The following is a 20027-nucleotide window of genomic DNA, read 5'->3' on the forward strand; positions in this document are numbered from 1 at the left end:
TTGCAGATTTCCGAAAATCCAAGATGGCGCTGCTGGATGCTCCTTCAGAAAAGGTTTTCACGTGCTTGCCAGTTTTGCTGGGCTCCCATAGTAACGATGTTCACAATCTCATCTTTTAATTTTTTTCCAACAATTGCTGCCTGGATCAACTGGTTAGAGTTTTCCCCTCTTTAGTGCAATGCCCTCGGGTCTCGGGACCGTCGAATCTTAGCTTTTGCTAAGGGTTTTTTTAAGCTGCCTACTCAGTCGCAATTCATTTTTAATTAATTATTATTATTTTTCTATGTCCGGAGTGCGCTCGGCCGCCATCTGTTCAGGCGCTGACTCGGGTTTCCTCAGGCTGCAATTTAACCACAATTTCTGACCCTTGCAGTATTTAACTTTTCTCGGGACTTGTGTTGTCGAGGAATTTACTTTTTTTTAGCTCACCCTTTTAGGTCTGCTGACTCTGCATATTCTGGGTATAGAAGCTGGACCGCCATGGGATTCAATGGAATCTGCTGCTGCAGTGAGAAATATAATTTCTGCCTTCAGCTTCCAAGCTTTTCTTTGGAGCTTTTCTCTGGCGATTTCCTTCCGCACCTTCGCTTCTTGAGCTTTGCTTTTAGGTCAGAATGTTTCTTTGATTTTTCCTTCAGTTTTCCAGGATCTTAATTTTCTTCTACAGTCTCTGTGAGGTTTTGAATTGTTCCATTCACTGCCACCATGTTTTAAGGTGTTGGGCATAGTTCAGTCAGTCTTGTTAAGGTATTTGTAGTCTTAGGTAGTTCAGCAATAAGAATTTATTAACTCCTAGAAACTATATACATAGGTATAGTAAAGGTTCAAACTAGGAGCTGTCTCCATGCTTACTTCTACCTATGGCTTTGTCCAACACTACACTGACCCCTAGGTGTGAATGATGTGTTCTCATACATCACTGTGTGGGCAGAACTGTACTCAGACCCACGCTAACCTTTTACGTGCCAGATTCTTATGCTACAAAAGAAGGAGATGGAAACATAAAAGGAAGTGGAAGAGAGGGCAAAGGAAGTACATTTCCAGGATCTAATGACAAAAGGTACATAAAAACATAGAAGTGGGAGTTGGTCATTTGAATTACTGGTACCATGAAAGGAAGGGGCAGAGAGAGAAAGAGAAGTACACTTCTAGGATTTAATCACAGAAGAATCTTGAAAAGCTACAAACAAGTGCTGGATAGCCCCTCCCCACCCACTGCCACCTTCCTTTCCTCTCAACATTTGAAAATGGGGATGAGAATTGAAAAAGCAAGGTATTGTTTAACAGGGAGCCAATGTAGTTCAGAGAAGATGAGTGGTCCAACCTTGGTATGAGTTAGGAAATGGGGCAGAATGTTCTCTTCGGCATGCGAGGATGGATCCCGCACGCCAACGCGTAAAATGCTGCGCGGTGATGTCGGGCACGCGTCCTGACATCATCGCGCATCATTCTGATCTCCTGTTCAGTGGGCACGCGCCGGAGGCTGCTCTGCGCCTGCCAAGCTGTCCAAGGTCTGTTAAGGGCATTTAAAAACCAATTTACATAATTGACGGGGCTGCCCATCCAACCTTAAGGTTGTCGGGCAGGCGAAGAGCCCAAGCGACCTCTGCGTTTTTCATGAAACCTCATCCACGGGCAGGATGAGGTTTCATGAAGGGTTTAATAATTAAATAAATATTTTTTCCTCAATTCGTGATCATGTCCCAGCTCATGTGACAGTATCACATGAGGGCTCATGTCTGAATAATTTTAATCTCTCCTTTTTTCAATCATCAAAACTGAACTTAATCTCCCTGAGGCAGCTCTGTGCCTCAGGGAGATTTCTGCGCTCTTTCACGCTCATGCGCGAAAGAGCGCAGGCCCTGACTCTCCCTTCTCCCCCCCGCCCGCACAGGTAGAGCTGAGCGCTACCGGCCGTGTGTCACGCTGGGCGGGCCTTAATTGGCCAACCCACGTAAAATGGCAGCACAGAGCCAATCACAGGCAGCGATCGGCTTCACGCCCACCTGTGCCCACACCTGACCAGCTCACCAGCAGGCAGAAGATTCTGCCCATGGCCAGCACAGGGCAATCGATGCCATTATGTTTGTTTTACATTCCCGCCTGACACAGAATAATGGAATGTTTTGGAAAATTCAAAGCACAAAGCATCAGCATGCTTCCCAGCGCATCATTTAATAGAAAAGGAATCAGACTTATTCAGCCACTGTAAATCAGTGGGCCTAATGTCTGATCTCTTTGTTCAAACTTTTGGCCATATGTCCAAGTATCTCCTTACGTGATTCAGTGTCACGTTTAGCGAAATTTTGTTTGATAGTGCTCCTGTGATGCACCTTGGGTTTTTGCTATATAAATGCACGTTCTGTTGTTAACCTTTACAACTCCATCTCCAACATAAAATGAGCACAAGTACAGGGCCGGGATTTTCAATTCTGGGTTGGGAACCCAGCTAATGATATAGTTCCGATCCACATGGAGCCTTCCAGAGATGCCCACCCGGGACTTTCAAAAGATCATAAGAAAAAGCAGCAGGAGCAGGTCATTTATCCCATCAAACCTGTGCCGACATTCAATAAGATCATGTCTAATCTGATTGTGGTCCTAACTCCACTTTCCTGCCTGCCTCCCTGGTTGCTCAAAAATCAACCCTGAATATATTTAGTGACCCAGGCTCCACTGTTCTCTGGGGAAGAGAATTCCAAAGACTAACAACCCTCTGAGAGAAGAAATTCCTCTTCATCTCCATCTTAAATGGGAGGCTGCTTATGTTCAAACTGTGCCCCATAGTTTTAGATTCCCCCACGAGAGGAAACATCTTTGCAGCATCTACCCTGTCAAGTCCCCACCGAACTTTATGTTTCAATTAGATCAATTCTCATTCTTCTAAACTCCGGTAAGTATAGGCCCAAACTACTCAACCTTTCCTCATAAGACAACCCCCTCATCTCAGGAATGAGTCTAGTGAACCTTCCCTGAACTGCTTCCAATGCAAGTATACCCCTCCTTAAGTAAGGAGACCAAAACTGTACACTGTATTCCAGGTGCAGTCTCACCAATGTTCTGTATAGTTATAGCAAGACTTATCTACTTTTATGCTTCACCCTCCTTGCAATAAATTCCATTTGCCTTCCTAATTACTTGCTGTACCTGCATCTTTTCTTTTTGTGATTCATGTACAAGGATACCCAGATCCTTCTGTACTGCAACATTCTGCAGTCTCTCTCCATTTAATTAATATGCTGCTTTTCTATTCTTCTTGCCAAAGTGGACAACCTCACATTTTCCCACATTATGCTCCATTTGCCAATTTTTTTCCCTGCTCACTTAACCTATCATACTCTTTGTATCCTCCACACAACTTGCTTTCCTATTATAATAAAAACAGAAAGTGCTGGAAAAACTCAGCAGGTCTGGCAGCACCTATGGAGATAAGATAGCTGGTTACCTCTGTGCTTTAATATATGTGAACATACAAAACAGGAGTAAAAGTAGGCATTCCAGCCTGCTCTGCCATTCAATAAAATCACGGCTGATCTGCTCGTCTTTTGAATTCCACATTCCCATCTATCCCCGATAACCTTTGATTCCATTACCTAACAAGAATCTATCTACCCCGCCTTAAAAATATTCAGCGCCTCCACCACCTCCCAAGGCAGAGAATTCCAAAGTCACGCAACCCTCTGAGAGAAAAAAATTCCCCTCATCTCAGTCCTAAAAGGATGATCCCTAATTTTAAAACAGCGCCCCCTAGGTCTGGACTCATGCACCAGGGGAAACATCTCTTCCACATCCACTTTGTCAATACTGTTCAGGATTTTATATACTTCAATCAAGTCACCCCTTCGCTCTTCTAAACTCCAGTGGAAACATGCCCAGTCTGTCTAACCTTTCCTCATAAGACGACTCATTCATTCCCGTATCAATCTAGTAAACCTCCTTTGACCCTCAAATAAGGAGATCAAAACTGCACACAATATTCAAGATGTGGTCTCACCAATGCCCCCTATACATTCTTACTTTTAAGTTCAATTCCTCTCGTAATAAAGGATAGCATTCCATTAGCCTTCTTAATTACTTGCAGTACCTGCATAATTTCAGAAGGCTTTTGACAAAGTGACGCAAGACAGACTACTGATTAAACAAAAAAAACTGCCTATCTTTAGGATAGAAATGGGTCAGAAGTTGCTTGCAGAATAGGAAGCTGAGCTTAATGTTGGAATGGAAGGAAATGCAGAGTGAGGATCTGTAGAGACCAGTGTTGTTTCTAGTCCCCATAAGCAATTAAATGGTGAAACTAAGCATAATCTTATACATTATGTTAATGAGTGCAAAATAGGGAGAAAATATCAGAACAGAGGTGCAACTAAATAGTTGATAGATCATAGAATTAGACAGCACAGAAATAGGCTATGCCTCTTTGAAAGAGCTATCCAATTAGTTCAATTCCCCTGCCCTTTCCCCATAGCTCTGTGAACTTTACCCCTTTAGGTATTAATCCAATTTACAAGTTACTATTGCATCTGCTTCCACCATCTTTTCAGGTATTGTGTTCCGAATCAAGCAACTCACTGAACAAAAACATCCCCCCTCTGATTCTTTTGCTTGTGCCTTCCTCAAATGCTTCAGGCAGGTATTTACTTTTACTGTTAAAGGAAAACTTCAAGATGAAACAGGCAAGCAGGATTAACATAAATTAGTGGGATAGTTTCAGATCGGGATCAGGTGGAACTTCTTGACTCAAAGAGCAAGAAATGTACGGAACTAACAAATGCATTGGGGCTATTCAAGGAAATACTGGAGTAAGGACAGGAGATTAGTTAAAAATGAGCATTGAAAATAACATTTTGCAAGCATGATTTTTTTTTTTAACCAAGACTGAGTCACCCAAACGAAGCAGGATCCACTGAGGATATAGTCAGTTTACTTTTATAAAACCTATAAATGTGAAATCCCCAATGCTGGTTTCAATGCTGGCAGCTCTGCACAGGCAGGAAGATCTCCCAGGCTCATTTAGGATGGTTCATGTCTGTTTAATCAAATTTGAAAGGAACTGCAAACTAGAAGCGGCATTTAAGACAAAATTTGTGTGTAATGCTGGTGCCTTAGGCTGCACTTTGAATCGTCTTCAGTGGGTGACTGAGATCCATAGGAATGCACAAAATGAACAGCCTCCAATATTTCACCAGCCAAGTATATTTTAATAATACAATATGCTCTCATAATACACTGTTACAATATAATTGTGAAATCATAGAATGGACTATCAAAAGTTATAGCATAATGTACATTACACCATTAGCATTTAAAAATGCTATAATCAAATTGTACGATAATATATCCTCAGCATATGTTTTATACACAATGTAATGATGTAAATAATATAGCAGATATTTTGAACCTTAATGATTCCATATTCTATTGCACTTTAAATTACTATGGTAAAGTATTAGAACATATTATAAGGATCGACTATTAACAACAACTTTTATTTATATAGCGCCTATAATGTAGTGAAAGGTTTCAAGGCACTGCTCATCATCATCAAATAATATCTGACACACAGTCACATAAGGAGATATAAGGAGATGTTAGTTTTAAGGTGTACCTTAAAGGAGGGGAGAGGAGTAAAGAGGCGGAGAGGCTTTAGGGAGAAAATTCCAGAATTTAAGGCTGAGGCAGCTGAAAGCACAGCCACCAGCGGATGGAGCGATTAAAACCAGGGATGATCAAGAAGCCAGAATTATATGAAGGCAGATGCCTCAGAGGGTTGTGGGGGCTGGAGACTATTACAGAGACAAGGAGGGGCGAGGCAATGGAGGAATATGAAAACAAGGAAGCGGCTTTAAAAATCCAGGAACTGCTTGATTGGGAGCCAATGTAGGGCAGCCAGCACAGGTGTGATAGGTGAACCAGACTTGGTGCAAGTTTGGATATGGGCAGTAGAGTTTTGGATGATCTCAAGGTTACAAAGGGTAGAAAGTGGGAGGCCAGTCTGGAGCGTATTATAGTAGACTGTCTAGAAATACAAAGGCGTGGATGAGAGTTTTATCAGTAGATGTGCTGAGACAGGGTGGACTCTTATCATAATATCACAAGATTAATATATATTATCGAAACATAAAATGTCACATAACATAGAGGACCATTGAATCATAACATGATCATAATAATTGGTTTTAAAAATATTTTCTTACATTATAAATCCATTCTAAGTCGAAACTGTTTTTCGTTCCAATCTACCTTCCAGTGTATCTTAATTTGATTTCGTTAGTCCCTTTGTCTAATTTTTTTTTTTCAAATCATCGATTTTAAATGCGTCGAGATCTTGTCTCGAGTCGTTGCCCTTCTAGTTTTCGTTCATAGGTTTGTTCCTTGGTCTCGGTTCCCCGTCTGCACGAGGGACGCACAATCTCTAATGTCAGCTCTCCCCCTCCTTCGTTAACCTGATAAACACCTCTCTTGTGTTCGTTCAGTTTCATTCCCCTTTGCCCGGGCTGCGTGTTCTGCCGGTCATTCAGCCACCAGGTACCTGTGGGGCGAGTGGAAAAGGCCCAGAGATGGACATGGGGCCGTGGCTGAACTTTCTGGAGCGGCACTATTATAGCACCCCGCACCTTATTGGTGATAAATCTCTCATACTGGGAAAGGTTTCAATGTCCTTGTAAAACTTCCCAATCCGTGTAATCGCGTGTTCGTTACATCTTAGCCTTTCCTCTAATTAATGTGCAGAGCCTTTTAAATTGAATCAGCGACTGAAGGGGATATCTCATGTAGCAAAGAGTTGTCAGGGAGCATTTTAATTATCGCGGTGAGATTGCATTAAATGTAATTTAATAAGGATCTTGTTCTAAATAGCCCATGAGGTGTCTGCGAGATGCAGTTTGTCCTTTGTGCAAGTTAGAGCCAGTGCTTTTTAAGAGTTGGATGCCCTACCAATTGGAGCGCGGCTGTTTTTAACAAGCATTAATGAACGGCTGGAATTGAATTGGACACTATGGACAAGTTCAGAGTGACAATCCTGTCAAAAATACTTCCTCCGCTTTTTGCAGTGCTTCGAATTCGAGGAAGAGGCGTTAGACCCTGCCGTGTAGAAATTCCGGGCACGTTGCTAATTGGGGTTAAAATTGCGCTGGATTTCGCAACCAGCTGACAGCTAATCTGCCGGGGAGAATGCAGCGTGGGGGGGGTGGGGGGGGAATGGAGGAAATGGAACCAATGGAACTGGGAGAAAGAGAGAATAGCGGGTAAATAAAACATAATGCAGAATCAAAACAGGGGGATAAAATGAGAGGAAACAACGAGAGAGGGCGAGTAAAGAGGGGAAACAAGGCAGAGACACGATACATTCTCCATTGTTAAACAAGTCCATGGCTAAATGATGAACTTATTTCCTATAGATACCCCTCTATTGGTGTTCTATAAATGCTCGTCTATTAGTGCTCTATAGATACCCCTCTATTAGTGCTGAATAAATGCCCCTCTATTAGTGCTCTATAGATGCTCCTCCATTAGTGCTGAATAAATGCCCCTCTTAGTATTCTATAGATACCCCTCTATTAGTGCTTTATAGATACCCGTCTATTAGTGCTCTATATATACTCCTCTATTAGTGCTCTCTATATACCCATCTATTCGTGCTCTATAGATACTCCTCTATTAGAGCTCTATAAATACTCCTCTATTAATGCTCTTGGACACCCCTCTATTAGTGCTCTATAAATGCCCCTCTATTGGTGCTCTAAAGATACTCCTCTATTAGTGCTCTATAGATACTCCTCCATTAGTGCTCTATAAATACCTCTCTATTAGTGCTCTATAAATGCCCCTCTATTGGTGCTCTAAAGATACTCCTCTATTAGTGCTCTATAGATACTCCTCAGTGCTCATATCTCTGTCTATTGCTACTATATGTATCTCGAATCCATGTATTTGTATGTATCGATATATGCAACATGTGGTTATTTATATAAAGAGCATATAATTGAACACAGAAACATGACTGATCTATATCTATCTATCTATCTATCTTTCTTTCTTCCATCTCACTAGCTAACTCATTAAGTAAACGAACACTTTTCTATCCCGCACACATTCTCCACAGATACTCGGAGCAGAATACTGCAGTTCCCATGCACTTACCTCATTCATCTAACCTAGTTTCAAAAAGGGAAGGAAGGCTGCTGGAACTGCAGGGCAAGGCCAGTGGCTGCCTTTGGGAGATTATTGTATTAAAGAATATTTGGCGGGGGAGGGGGGGGAGAGTTGCTGCTCAGACTCAATGGCTGAAACTGAAGCTGTGGGTTAACTCATGCCGGTTACAGCCAGAGCCTAACGCTCATGTAACTCATAATCAACATTTAGACATTGAATAAAAGGCATGTCGACACTTGGGATAATTGCCGCCTCTGTCATAACCTTAATGGGAACAGGTTTAGCCCGATTCGGGAGAATTAACGGCAAGTCAACATGATTAACGGAAAAGAGATGAATGGCAGAATTTGAATTAATCGCAAAACACCAAATAATTGTCATAATATTTCAGAATAATACAAGCAAGTGTATAATGAGTGTGCTGTTTAAACTCTATTTGCTTTTTGTTTTAAACAATCGTGTTAACATGATTTGATTTATTCAACAAAGTGTTAAGAAATGAAAACCTAATTGCTCTCTGTTGGTGTGGGCGCCTCTTGAACCCGAGAATTATATTCCCGGCGCAATCCTGCAGGCAAATTTAAATCGACAAATGGTTTTAGTTGAAAGTTTAGCAGAACAAAAAATGAGCTCACGTTTCAACGGAGGGAGATGAGCTGAGCGTGTAGGCGCACATTGAGGAAGGGACAGGGAGGGTGGTGTAAATACAATTTCAATTTACATCGAGATTTTTATTTGAGAGAGAGAGGATGGTTAAATGGGAGCTCATGTTGAATTGGAGGGGTTTTCCTCCCGGCACTGTGGCAAAGAGAGAGCGGTAAAGATACTCACATTTCTGGTATCCTTAAATACGTATCGAATAACCATCGAAAACTATGTTGGATTTGTTGATCACCTATGGCCTAATAGATATATGTCTGGAATTGGTTGAATTGGTCAATCATAAAAAGTGGGAGCTAATTCGACGCGGCCTTCAAATACACCATTGGAACTGATAAGGGCGCTTTTGCAACTCCTCCTGCAATGGTCAGCTCACACAGATTAAACGTGGATATATTCATATCCACATTTGGATTGTTCTGTTAGAAGTTGTGCCGAATGGGACAGGCTGTTTCCCTCTTGGAGTCCGGCCAAACAATGGTTTAAAATTTCCTGCTGCCCCTCTCATCCGGCCCCCATGACAGGAGGTGCATTTCGGGATGTTTAAGTGATACACAGAACACTTTTTGACATTTTCAAATAAAGAGAGAGAGAGAGAGAGGGTGTGCCAGGGTTGGCTTGAGGATCTGGGCATTCCTGAATTAGTCATTTTCAAAAGGGAATTGGATAAATACTGGAAAGTTGGGGTGGGGGGGAAACTGGCAGGGTTTGGGGGAAAGGGCAGGAGAACGGGATCAATTGGCTAGCTCTATCAAAGGTCCAGCCCCGGCACGATGGGCTGAACGGCTTGCCTCTGGGCTGTACAGTTCTCTCCAATCCAGTCGAGCAGAAAAAGGAAGCAGGCAGAGGGCAAGGAACACAGCACTAATTCATAAATAAAAGCATCAATAAATGATGACATTAAGGCATTGTGTTAAGTGTAGCTGATCTTATTAATATCTACAGCCTTCCGCGCAGGTAGGAGTAATGAAAAGCGTCAATCTCGGTAATACATCAGCAGGGCCGAACGGGAGAAATCGAAACAAAATAAATTCTATTTATATGAAGTCTTTTTATAAAAGCATCATCGAGTCTTTCAGAAACGTCCCCAGCCGCGTCGTTAATGAATTACTTTTCAATCCACTAACTTGTGCAGGCAAACAGAACATTGTATAAAGCAGCGGCAGTGTCATTATTTGCAGTAATATTAGGCACAGTTGCTATTAACTGCGGGCACCCACTCAATCTGTATAATTTATCTTCGGCTTTTAGGGAAAGTGAATGGTCAAACACCGCCAATCCTTCACATCTAAGACAATTAAGGAGGAACTCATGAGAGAAATTTCTATTCACGAGGTCACAAATATATGTGTTAAATATTATGTATTTATGTCATATTTGGTGTAAAATGTATTCTGCATTGCAATATCTGACTAATAATTATCATTCGTTTAATTTATTACAGGGAGTGCGGGGTAGGGACTTTCTATCACAAATTAATTAATGGTAATTATCGGGCGGAATATATTTTTTGCACTCGATCCTGTTTGGTTGATTTCTCGTTTGTAATGTTACCTCGTTTCTTTATCTCAGTTATTGAATTCTCCAGTTCCAGGGTTCGATGTTGATAAAATGAGAGGGTAATAAAATCGAATTCAACAAAAAGCACAACAAATGACTAAGTATTTGAGCCCCAAATACATCCCAATGTCGCTCCCTCACCAAAAAAAGTAAGCACAAATACTCTAAACAAAAAAACCAAGGGAAAAACACGGGTCAAGTTCCCCTAATCTGATCTGAATGTTTAAATTATATATTAAAATTTGTGTACAATTCATTTGTTTTATTAATATATATTGCAATGCATATAATTGATAATTATATTATGAATATTATTTTATATTGTATCATATTTGCTTCGATTTAAAATTCATTTTGAAACTTTCTAGAAATTAAATTATAGGCTTGTGAAACAATTTGATATTGTAATTACCAAACTCGGATTATGCGCTTCGAAAAAATTACGTTAAATTGGATTAAATATCGAACTACGCAAGGCAGGAATTCAGCAAATCCTCATCCTTTATCATTCCCAGTTTTAGCGATATGTATGGAGAATATGAATTGCGGGGAAGAGTTTCCAGTGTTAAGAAAATAAAACTAGATGTGCCATGCAGTCTGATAAATCCTCTCGCACACGCAAAAACAAATCCCTGGTCAGAATGTGAGTGAGATAAATACTCACCAAGGAGACACCCTCCGACTTGGCAGAATGGATTTACCGTAATGGCGTTTTTGCATTTTTAAAACACAAGTGTTTGGGGGTATCTTTTTGGATACCGAAACAGTTTACCACGAGAATAGTTAAGATTCCATTACCCCTAGTCTAGGCGCCCCAGTCAACTCGGCGCATTTGAGGCTGTGATGGAGCTTAACCCAGCTGAAAACTGAATAATTTAAACCTAATTTGGTAACGTTGTATTCTCCCTGCAAATATTAAAAGCATGTTTTCATCTCTAAAAAAAAGTGCATTGATAACGAATTCAGGAGAATTTTTTGAACATTTGTTGATGGATTTTCCATCTCTGCGTTTTGCTATTTGTTAACAGCAAATAGAGGGGATAATGATGCAAAAAGCAAAAGACGTTGGGATTGTTTTGTCCTTTTTCGCGTTTTTATTGCAAGTCATTTTTCATTGCTATTGACCTCCTCTGCTTGAGGTTTTTTTTGCTGCAGAGGGCGCGTGCCTGAGAGCCGCCCATCAATCACGCCGCTGGCCAATCGGAATCCAGGCCCCTGAATGGAAGGCGGGGCGAGGAAGGGGCCGCCGAAATTCTCAATGGGAACCCACTGCTGCTGCCAGAAGCTGGGGAGGCTCCCGCCCAGAGCCGAGGCAGGATAGGGGGACTCGGACGTCAATCATAGCAGGGCTAGAGCCAATGGCAAGCCGAGGTGGGCGGCAGGAGGAGGTGAGCTGTCAATCAAGGACGGCGCCGACCAATGAGGAAGGAGGACCCTGGGATTTTCGGCGCACCGGCTCGGCTACCTGCAGAAACTCGGATGTAACTCGCCAGAGAGGAAATGCGCTCCTAAATTTTTTTAAATAATTATTATATTTTTTTATTTTATTTATTAATTCACCCAAATCAGGAGGAGGAGGAAAAAAATAATCCATCGTGGACCGTGTGGATTATTTTGTTTACTTTGCTTTTCTCATTCATTTTTTGCAACAGCAACAACTACAACAAAAAAACATTTTGGGGGAGAGAGAAAAAAAATTGGAAAATTGCGACAAAAATTATAGTTCAAAAACATGGATCATGCTGCAATTGAGCAAACGCATTCACAACACGAGCCTATAAACTTTGGAATTGACCAAATACTGAACAATTCGGAGCCAGGCAGTTGCATGCACACTAACCGAGTTGCTGAATCGGATTACCAGATCGCTACCAACGCGTACAACTCTCACCCCGATGGCTACAGTAATGCTTACAATAGCGCCTGCAGTATGGCCGGATTACCGGGATCCTATAATGTTAACATGTCTATGAATATGAATGTAAGTATGAATATGAATCTTAATATGAACAGCGGGGCCGGGGTGATCCGAGTGCCCGCTCACAGACCTATGCCTCCTCCACCTCTCTCGGCCGGGATGCCAACCGTGCCCTGTCTCCCCAGCATGGGCAACATGGCAAACTTATCTAATTTAACTTTTCCCTGGATGGAGAGCAGCAGGCGGTTTGCCAAAGACAGATTAACAGGTGAGGTCTTGCATTTGTGTGGGTGTTGGGTGAATGTTTGATATAACTTGTATTGTTTTTTTTTAAATTATCACTGAAAGAAATCCAGGGCTATGGTGAAAGATCAGGAGGAGTGGGAGCAATTGGCTAGCTCTTTCCAAGAGCCGGCACAGGCACTTCGGGCCGAATGGTCTCCTGAGCTATATTAATAAAACGTCTGGATGAGAGCTAAATCTCATAATGGGGAAAATATAAAAAAACGGTATGAAAAACGAAGTGATCATTTGAAAACACTACTGTAACAGAAACGCGAAAAGAGAACTTCTCAAAAATAAATCGCAGAAAATTTATTCTATTTGGAAGTTGAAGAAAATTAATCACATTTGGAACCAAACAAGGACGAATTGTCCATCCCATTCTGGGATGAAGACATTGATAGAATTTCCATCATTTGGAATCATTGCAATGATATAAAGGATATTTCGTGTGACCTGTTTCAGTAATAGTTTGGGCCTTGTTCGGTTTTAATTATCTATAATTAAACGCCACACTAACACCCTAAAGACAGAGCAACAGAATAGTATATAGAATGTATGGATATACACTAACACCCTAAAGAAGAATATAATTACATATATGTATATAACCACCCTAAAGAACAGAATAATATATACATGTATGTATATAACCACACTAACACCCTAAAGAACAACAGGACTATATATATGTGTGTGTGCATAACCACATCAACACCCTAAAGAATAGAATTTTAGAAACATATAATGCATGTATATAACTACATTAACACCCTAAAGACAGAATAATGTGTACATGTATACATATATAGAGAGAGAGGATTAAGCAAATCAATCACTAAGGACATTCTTAAATACCATATAATAATTTTTTTTTAGGAATGTCCTTAGCAATTAGCTTATTTTTTTATTTAAGAGTATATGTGTCCAAAACGCATGCATCATTTAAAATGTTTGGTGTGAATTTATCAATAGGGCCTCCCTACGAGTCAGCCCGTGACTTGAATGATATTTATTACAGCTTTATAGCAGTCTTGCTGTGTAATAGATCTCGGCTTTGAAGAATGTGGTGTTTTATGCGTTACATTAAATATGATTTCACTTCTAACTGAGGCCGCGTTTGCTTTGAAGACAGGCATTAATATCATGGATGCTGCTCGCCGTGGCGTTAGCCCTGTTGTGTTTGGCCCCACATTGTTCATTGATTTTGTCAGTTTTATTAGCTCCTGTTGTGTTGCCGCACATCTTATTCCGCCCCATCTCCCAGCTTTCTTGTATTGCGCCGAGCCAGCTGTGGGTTCCCCACGCTCTGCCTAAAGACTGGACGCAAACTGAAGGCTCCCCCCACCCCCTCAAGCCACACACATTATATTCAGTGAATTATCATTTCCAAAAGAACTGCAATAGACCCACAAAATAACAGTCGTCCACTCCATCCAAGAGCGTTAAACTGCAAAGCTTTACGTGTTTTCCAGAGATAAACGGCATTGTTTGGAAAAGTGAACATTCGTTTATTCATTGTTATTTTAAATTACAATGTTCACTTAATGATTTCATATAAGTTCATATTTTGTACATAAACATTCTCCCCGATGCATTTACACGTATATGGTTTGTTGGTTTTAGTCATTCTAATATTCAATCATTTCAAAATATAAACAAGTTTCTGATTTTAAACTCTTTTAAATATATATATATATACATATTAAACCATTATTGGTAAGTGTGTATAAGGAGCACCGATCATTATTTCAAAGGGAGCACAGAAAGAAGGTCCAGAATTGAAATGAGCGACCAAATCGTCGCATGTTGGGGAGAGCAATTCTTCTTCCAAGAGTGGGAAATGTCTGGAGTAAATCAGCCGTACGAATTATTTGCGGCAGCGCTATTGGAGGTTATTTGAGGGACAATTTAGATTCTGTAATGAGAAGATTAATGTAATGCAGAGATGAACTTTCCAATCCAGAAACTCCTTGCTGTTGTTGACGGTCTGTGCGGGCCTTGCAACTCCTATAGTCACACTTTGCAAATTAATGCACTTTCTTGCGCTGACGCAGAGAGCGTATATTTGAAGAAGTTCGAAGCTGTTAAATAAATACACGCTCCGCATCTGCTCTTATGTCTATTCACCTACCGCTTTTAGTAATAACATTGGCACGTGTGCGGATGTATTAATATTTCGAGTATCTGGGTGCACATGTGTCTCTGTGGACACTGGGCCCGCTGATATCTGGATAGGCATGTTTAGGTACAAATAGAATTATACCTTTGTATGTGTGAGTGACTGCTAAATTAATTGGAGGCCCTTTGTAAGTGATGATTTTGATAAAGAGAGAAAAAAAATGATAACATCGGAAATCTGAAAATACAATCAGAACATTCTGGAAATATACAATGAGGCCCAAGGCCTCTGAGGGACTGATCAGAACAAATAATTTTTAAACAAAGACATTTCTTTAAGACGTGGGTCTCGCTGTCTGGGCCAGCATTTATTGCCCATTCCTATTTGCCCTTGAGAAGGTGGTGGTGAGCTGCCTTCTTGAACTGCTGCAGACCATGCGGTGTTGGTACACCCCACAGTGCTGTTAGGGAGGGAGAAAAGGTACCAGTCGGCTTGATTATCGCAAGAAGGTGGTAATCTCTGTACAAATGTTAATGCAACTTAGTGAACAGTTTTTTGGATTTAGGGAGGGAGCTCCAGGATTTTGACCCAGTGACAGCGAAGGAACGGCGATATATTTCCAAGATGGTGAGTGACTTGGAGGGGGTGCCTTGAGAGGTGACCTCATTCCAAACATTATTTTTCCATCATATCCTCGCCTTCCCTGCTTGAGACGAGTTTCCCTGACAGCTTCTGATCCGATCTTGGAAGCTTAAAGTGAGATGAAGATTTTAAACGAAGATCCAGTCTGCCCTTTGAGGTGAATGTGGAAGATGCCAGGACACTATGGTCGGATGAGCAGGACAGTTCTTCCAGTGTCCTAGTCAATATTTATCCCTCAAACCAGAACACTAAAGCAGAGGGTCTGGTCAGGCTCATGATGTAGCATCTTGCTGGGCCCAGATTCATTCTGCCATTGCCGTCCACGACAAAGCCTCAAACCTACTTGGAAGGAATCAGATTCCACTCCAATCGTTAACTCTGCTTCTCTCTCCACAGATGCTGCCAGACCTGCTGAGCTTTTCCAGCACCTTCTGTTTTTTTGGTTATTATTTTCAGAAGTGTTTCCTTGCTTGCAAGAGGACCTGGGGCTGAGCCGCATGAACGAGGGTCATTTCCTTGCTCGGCCTGACCTGTCTCATTCAGAAGCCTGCTCTCTGACAACTTTCTTTCTGCGTCGCGAACCTTTGAGCATCTTCAGCATTTTTCTGGCTTCGTCCTGCAGCGGCTGTCGGCTCACTTTAGGTCACCATGGCAAACCCAGGCGCGACACCGTGGGCTGCATTAATGCTCTAACAATCGCAATGACCTGGCTTGATCCACAGGTCTGAAAAGACAAGTCAGTCGCAGGCTGGGGCAATATTAACCCGTGGAAAGGGATCAACTGGGCGCCGGGGCACTCGCTCCACTCCACCTGGTGCCTGGGAATCAAACGAGATGTCTCAGCGGCCCCTAACTGCCTTCTCCGTGTATATTTACAAAGATACAGGAAAAAAAGGAGAGTGAGATAGAGGCAATAAGAAAAGGGGGTTGGGAGGGGTGGGGGAGATATATAATTGTGATACATTAATAAGTATAGGCAGAGAGAAGGCAAAACAATGGATATTTAAAAAATAGGAACGAGAGGAAGAGAGAAAAGGGAGAGAGAAGAAAAAAGAATAAACGAAGGAGAAAGAGGAAGAGATAAAAGGGGTGAAACCGTGAGCGAGAAGGAATGCAGGAGGTGAGGATGGAGAATGTAAGATAAAAGGCGGGAATAAATGGAGATCAAGGTTTTGATTCTAACAAGTGCCGCCTTTTATATTTCTGGCGGATATTTAAGAATATTCCAGACACTGCAACACCGAATAATAATGTCTCTGTATGTGGGGGGACACAGCTTTTTGTCGACATGCACTTCTCTGGGGGGAAAAACGGACAATTCAGTAAAGACTGGGATGGTTGAAGTTTTTATTTGATATAATGTAAAGCGTCACTTGGACCAAGCAGGGGATTCAACCAGTTCCCGTCACCCCCACTGCTCACTGAGCATCCCCCCTCTGCCCTGGGCCTGGCGGTATGGTAGTCTTCATATTTTTTTTTTCTGTGTAAAATATCGATTGACAGCCGCACAATGCAAATAAAATTAGTGGTAACAAATCATGCCCGAGCCGACCTCATTCCATGAGTGGGGAGCCGGCGTGGGAACGTCAGGCCGGTCTCTCTTGGCCTTTATTCCCGACCCCTACCCACTCCGGGCAGATCTTAAGGTGAAAAATAACCTCAGTGATTTACTTGGCACCTTCCAACTGTGGAACTCTGTGCTACAAACCTGGAATCTATTTAGATTCTTATAGCACAGGAGGCCGTTCAGCCTCTGTGTCTATACCGGATCCGTGGATAGGGCTGGCTAATGAATCCCACTCCCCGACCGCCCTCCCCGACCCCCCCATTTTCAAGTATTTATCCAATTCCCTTTTGAGGGTGACTGTTGAATCTGCTTCCACTGCCCTTTCAGGCGGCGCAAACTAGATCATAGCAATTTGCTGTATAAAAGGGACTCCTAACTTCTAAACAAAAATAAAAATACCTGGAAAAACTCAGCAGGTCTGACAGCATCTGCGGAGAGGAACACAGTTAACGTTTCGAGTCCGTATGACTCTTCAACAGAACTAAGGAAAAATAGAAAAGAGGTAAAATATAAACTGGTTTAAGGGGGCGGGTGGGACAGGTAGAGCTGGATAGAGGGCCAGTGATAGGTGGAGATAACCAAAAGATGTCACAGACAAAAGGTCAAAGAGGTGTTGAAGGTGGTGATATTATCTAAGGAATGTGCTAATCAGTGACATTAAGGGTAGAAAGCAGGACAATCAAGGTACAGATAGCCCTGGTGGGGGTGGGGTGGGGGGAAGGGATCGAAATAGGCTAAAAGGTAGAGATAAAACAATGGATGGAAATACATTTAAAAATAATGGAAATAGGTGGGAAAATAAAAATCTATATAAATTATTGGAAAAAAGGGGGGATCGGAAAGGGGCTGGGGACGGAGGAGAGAGTTCATGATCTAAAACTGTTGAACTCAATATTCAGTCCGGAAGGCTGTTAAGTGCCTAGTCGGAAGATGAGGTGCTGTTCCTCCAGTTTGCGTTGAGCTTCACTGGAACAATGCAGCAGGCCAAGGACGGACATGTAAGCATGAGAGCAGGGTGGAGTGTTGAAATGGCAAGCGACAGGGAGATCTGGGTCGTGCTTGCAGACAGACCGAAGGCATTCCTAACTGCTCCTGTTTCCTTTTCGCTAATGATCTTAAATCTATGTACCCTGGTCACCGAGCCTTCTGCCAGAGTTCGTCCTCGTCCACATTGTCAAACTTCTTCCAGATTTTGAATGCCTCTATTTAAAAACCTATTCACATCCATTGCCAGAATCCACCCCCCCCACCCCCCCCCCCCCCCCCCCACCACCCCACCCCAAGACTCATAGACATTATCCGTGCCTCGGTAACCTTATAGAACCTGGCAACATTTTGTTTGGGGGTGGGGAGATGGGGTAAAGGTCTATCAGGAGTTGGAAACAGGCACACAAGCAAATTGAGCATGTTATCTGAATGAAGAAGAGGTCCACATATCCGCTTAATATTTAAACATTGAATCAAGGAGAGACTAGATTCATTTCCAGACCATTATTTCGCCCCCTCCCTCACCAGCTCGTTAATCATAGTTGCCTTGCAACAATATTTAACCACAAGAAGGGGAGGTGGTGGCATAGTGGTGTTGTTGATTGACTAGTGTTCCAAAACCTAGTGTAATGCTGTGTGGTACCTGGGTTCAAATCCCATCTATGGCAGATGGTGAAATTTTAATCCAATAGAAAGTCTGGAATTTAAGCTCTGATGATGTTAATTGTTGTTAAAAAAAACCCATCTGGTTCACTAATGTACTTTAGGGAAGGAAATCTGCCATCCTTACCTGGTTGGGCCTACATGACTCCAGGCACATAGCAATGCTGGTCTGGCCAGCACTGCCCAGGTCCAATGAATAAAAGAAGGGAGATTTTCACAGCCAAATTATTATGGTTTGGAATGAATGCCTGACAGGGTGAGTAGAGAGATTCAAGCATAACTTTCAGAAGGCTATTGGATATATACTTGGAAAAAAAATGAACATGCAGGTCTATAGGGAAACTGCAGGGGAGTAGGGATTATGGCTAATTCTCTCAAAGAGCTGGAGCAGGTATGATGGACCTTCTGAGCTGTAATGACAATGTCAAACACAATAGGTGGGGAGCACAGCATTTACCAGCGGTGGCTCAGTTGGTGCCCCTCTCTTTTTTGACTCAGAAGTTTGTGGCTTCAAGGCCCGCTCCATGTGCCTCTAGGGCTGACAGTTCAGTGCAGTGCTGAGGGAGTGCTGCACTGTTGGTGGTGCTGTCTTTTGTGTGAGACCTCGAACCAAGTCCCCAGTTGTTCCTTCAGGAAGATGGGGGGAAAACAATCCCATGGCACTCTTGAAGAAGAGTTCTCCATGGGCGACATGGGCCAGTATTTATCCCTCAAGCAACATCACTAATTAAAGCCAATTTTCTGCTCGTGATCACCACGGGTTTGTGCTGTGCACAAACTGGTTGCACCCCTATATTACAACGGCCAAAAGTGGCTGTAAAGCGCCCTGGTGCGTCATGAAGCGGCGAAAGGCGCTATATTACTGCAAATCTTTTCATAAAGACGGTTCCTTAAAACGAGAAATTGATTGTCCTGGATAATGTCATTTTAACACGGACAGATTACGTACAGTCCAATGTGAAGAAACTTTTGTTTTCAGATTCTATTTCGAAGCTAAAATATGAACAAGCATTCAATCCAAACAGCCTACAAGCTTTTAAAATCAGAGGTTGACCCATTGGGCTCGTTAAAACCCATCAATTAGAGATTTATCTGCAGCTCAATCTGTCTGGTGTCTGCACTATAGGACCTTGCATTATTCAGTCAAAAATATAACAGTATGCTCCAAACAGTTCTAAATCCACCATCATAACTTTGGAAATAAATCTATATCTTTTCAAAATCATTCCCGGCAAGAAATATAGTGGGCACAAATATGTTGCAATAGTTATTGAACAAAGATGATATATATTGCATAATGATTAAGGCTGTCCTATATATATATATATATACACACACACAATATAAATTAATAATTTATGAACACAAAATAAGCGGCGTGTCGTCCTGTTTATATCATTTACTATGTATATGTAGTTTAAATGTAACAGTAGATTAAATAATCCGCCAGCCTTGAACTCATAGATATATCTTTA

General features: G+C 41.9%; 1 protein-coding gene across 1 annotated transcript in view; it reads left to right on the plus strand.

The window, feature by feature from the left end:
* The first annotated feature begins 11957 nt into the window (after nucleotides 1–11957).
* tlx2 (T cell leukemia homeobox 2) overlaps nucleotides 11958–20027 on the plus strand; it is a 59977-nt gene continuing 51907 nt past the window's right edge. The window contains exon 1 of the mRNA XM_078554733.1: nucleotides 11958–12557. Within this exon, the coding sequence (XP_078410859.1) occupies nucleotides 12104–12557 (454 nt within the window). The 5' untranslated portion in view covers nucleotides 11958–12103. The remainder of the gene's footprint in view (nucleotides 12558–20027) is intronic.

Source organism: Cetorhinus maximus, chromosome 1 (genome assembly GCF_964194155.1).
Source record: "Cetorhinus maximus chromosome 1, sCetMax3.hap1.1, whole genome shotgun sequence".
NCBI lineage: Eukaryota > Metazoa > Chordata > Chondrichthyes > Lamniformes > Cetorhinidae > Cetorhinus > Cetorhinus maximus.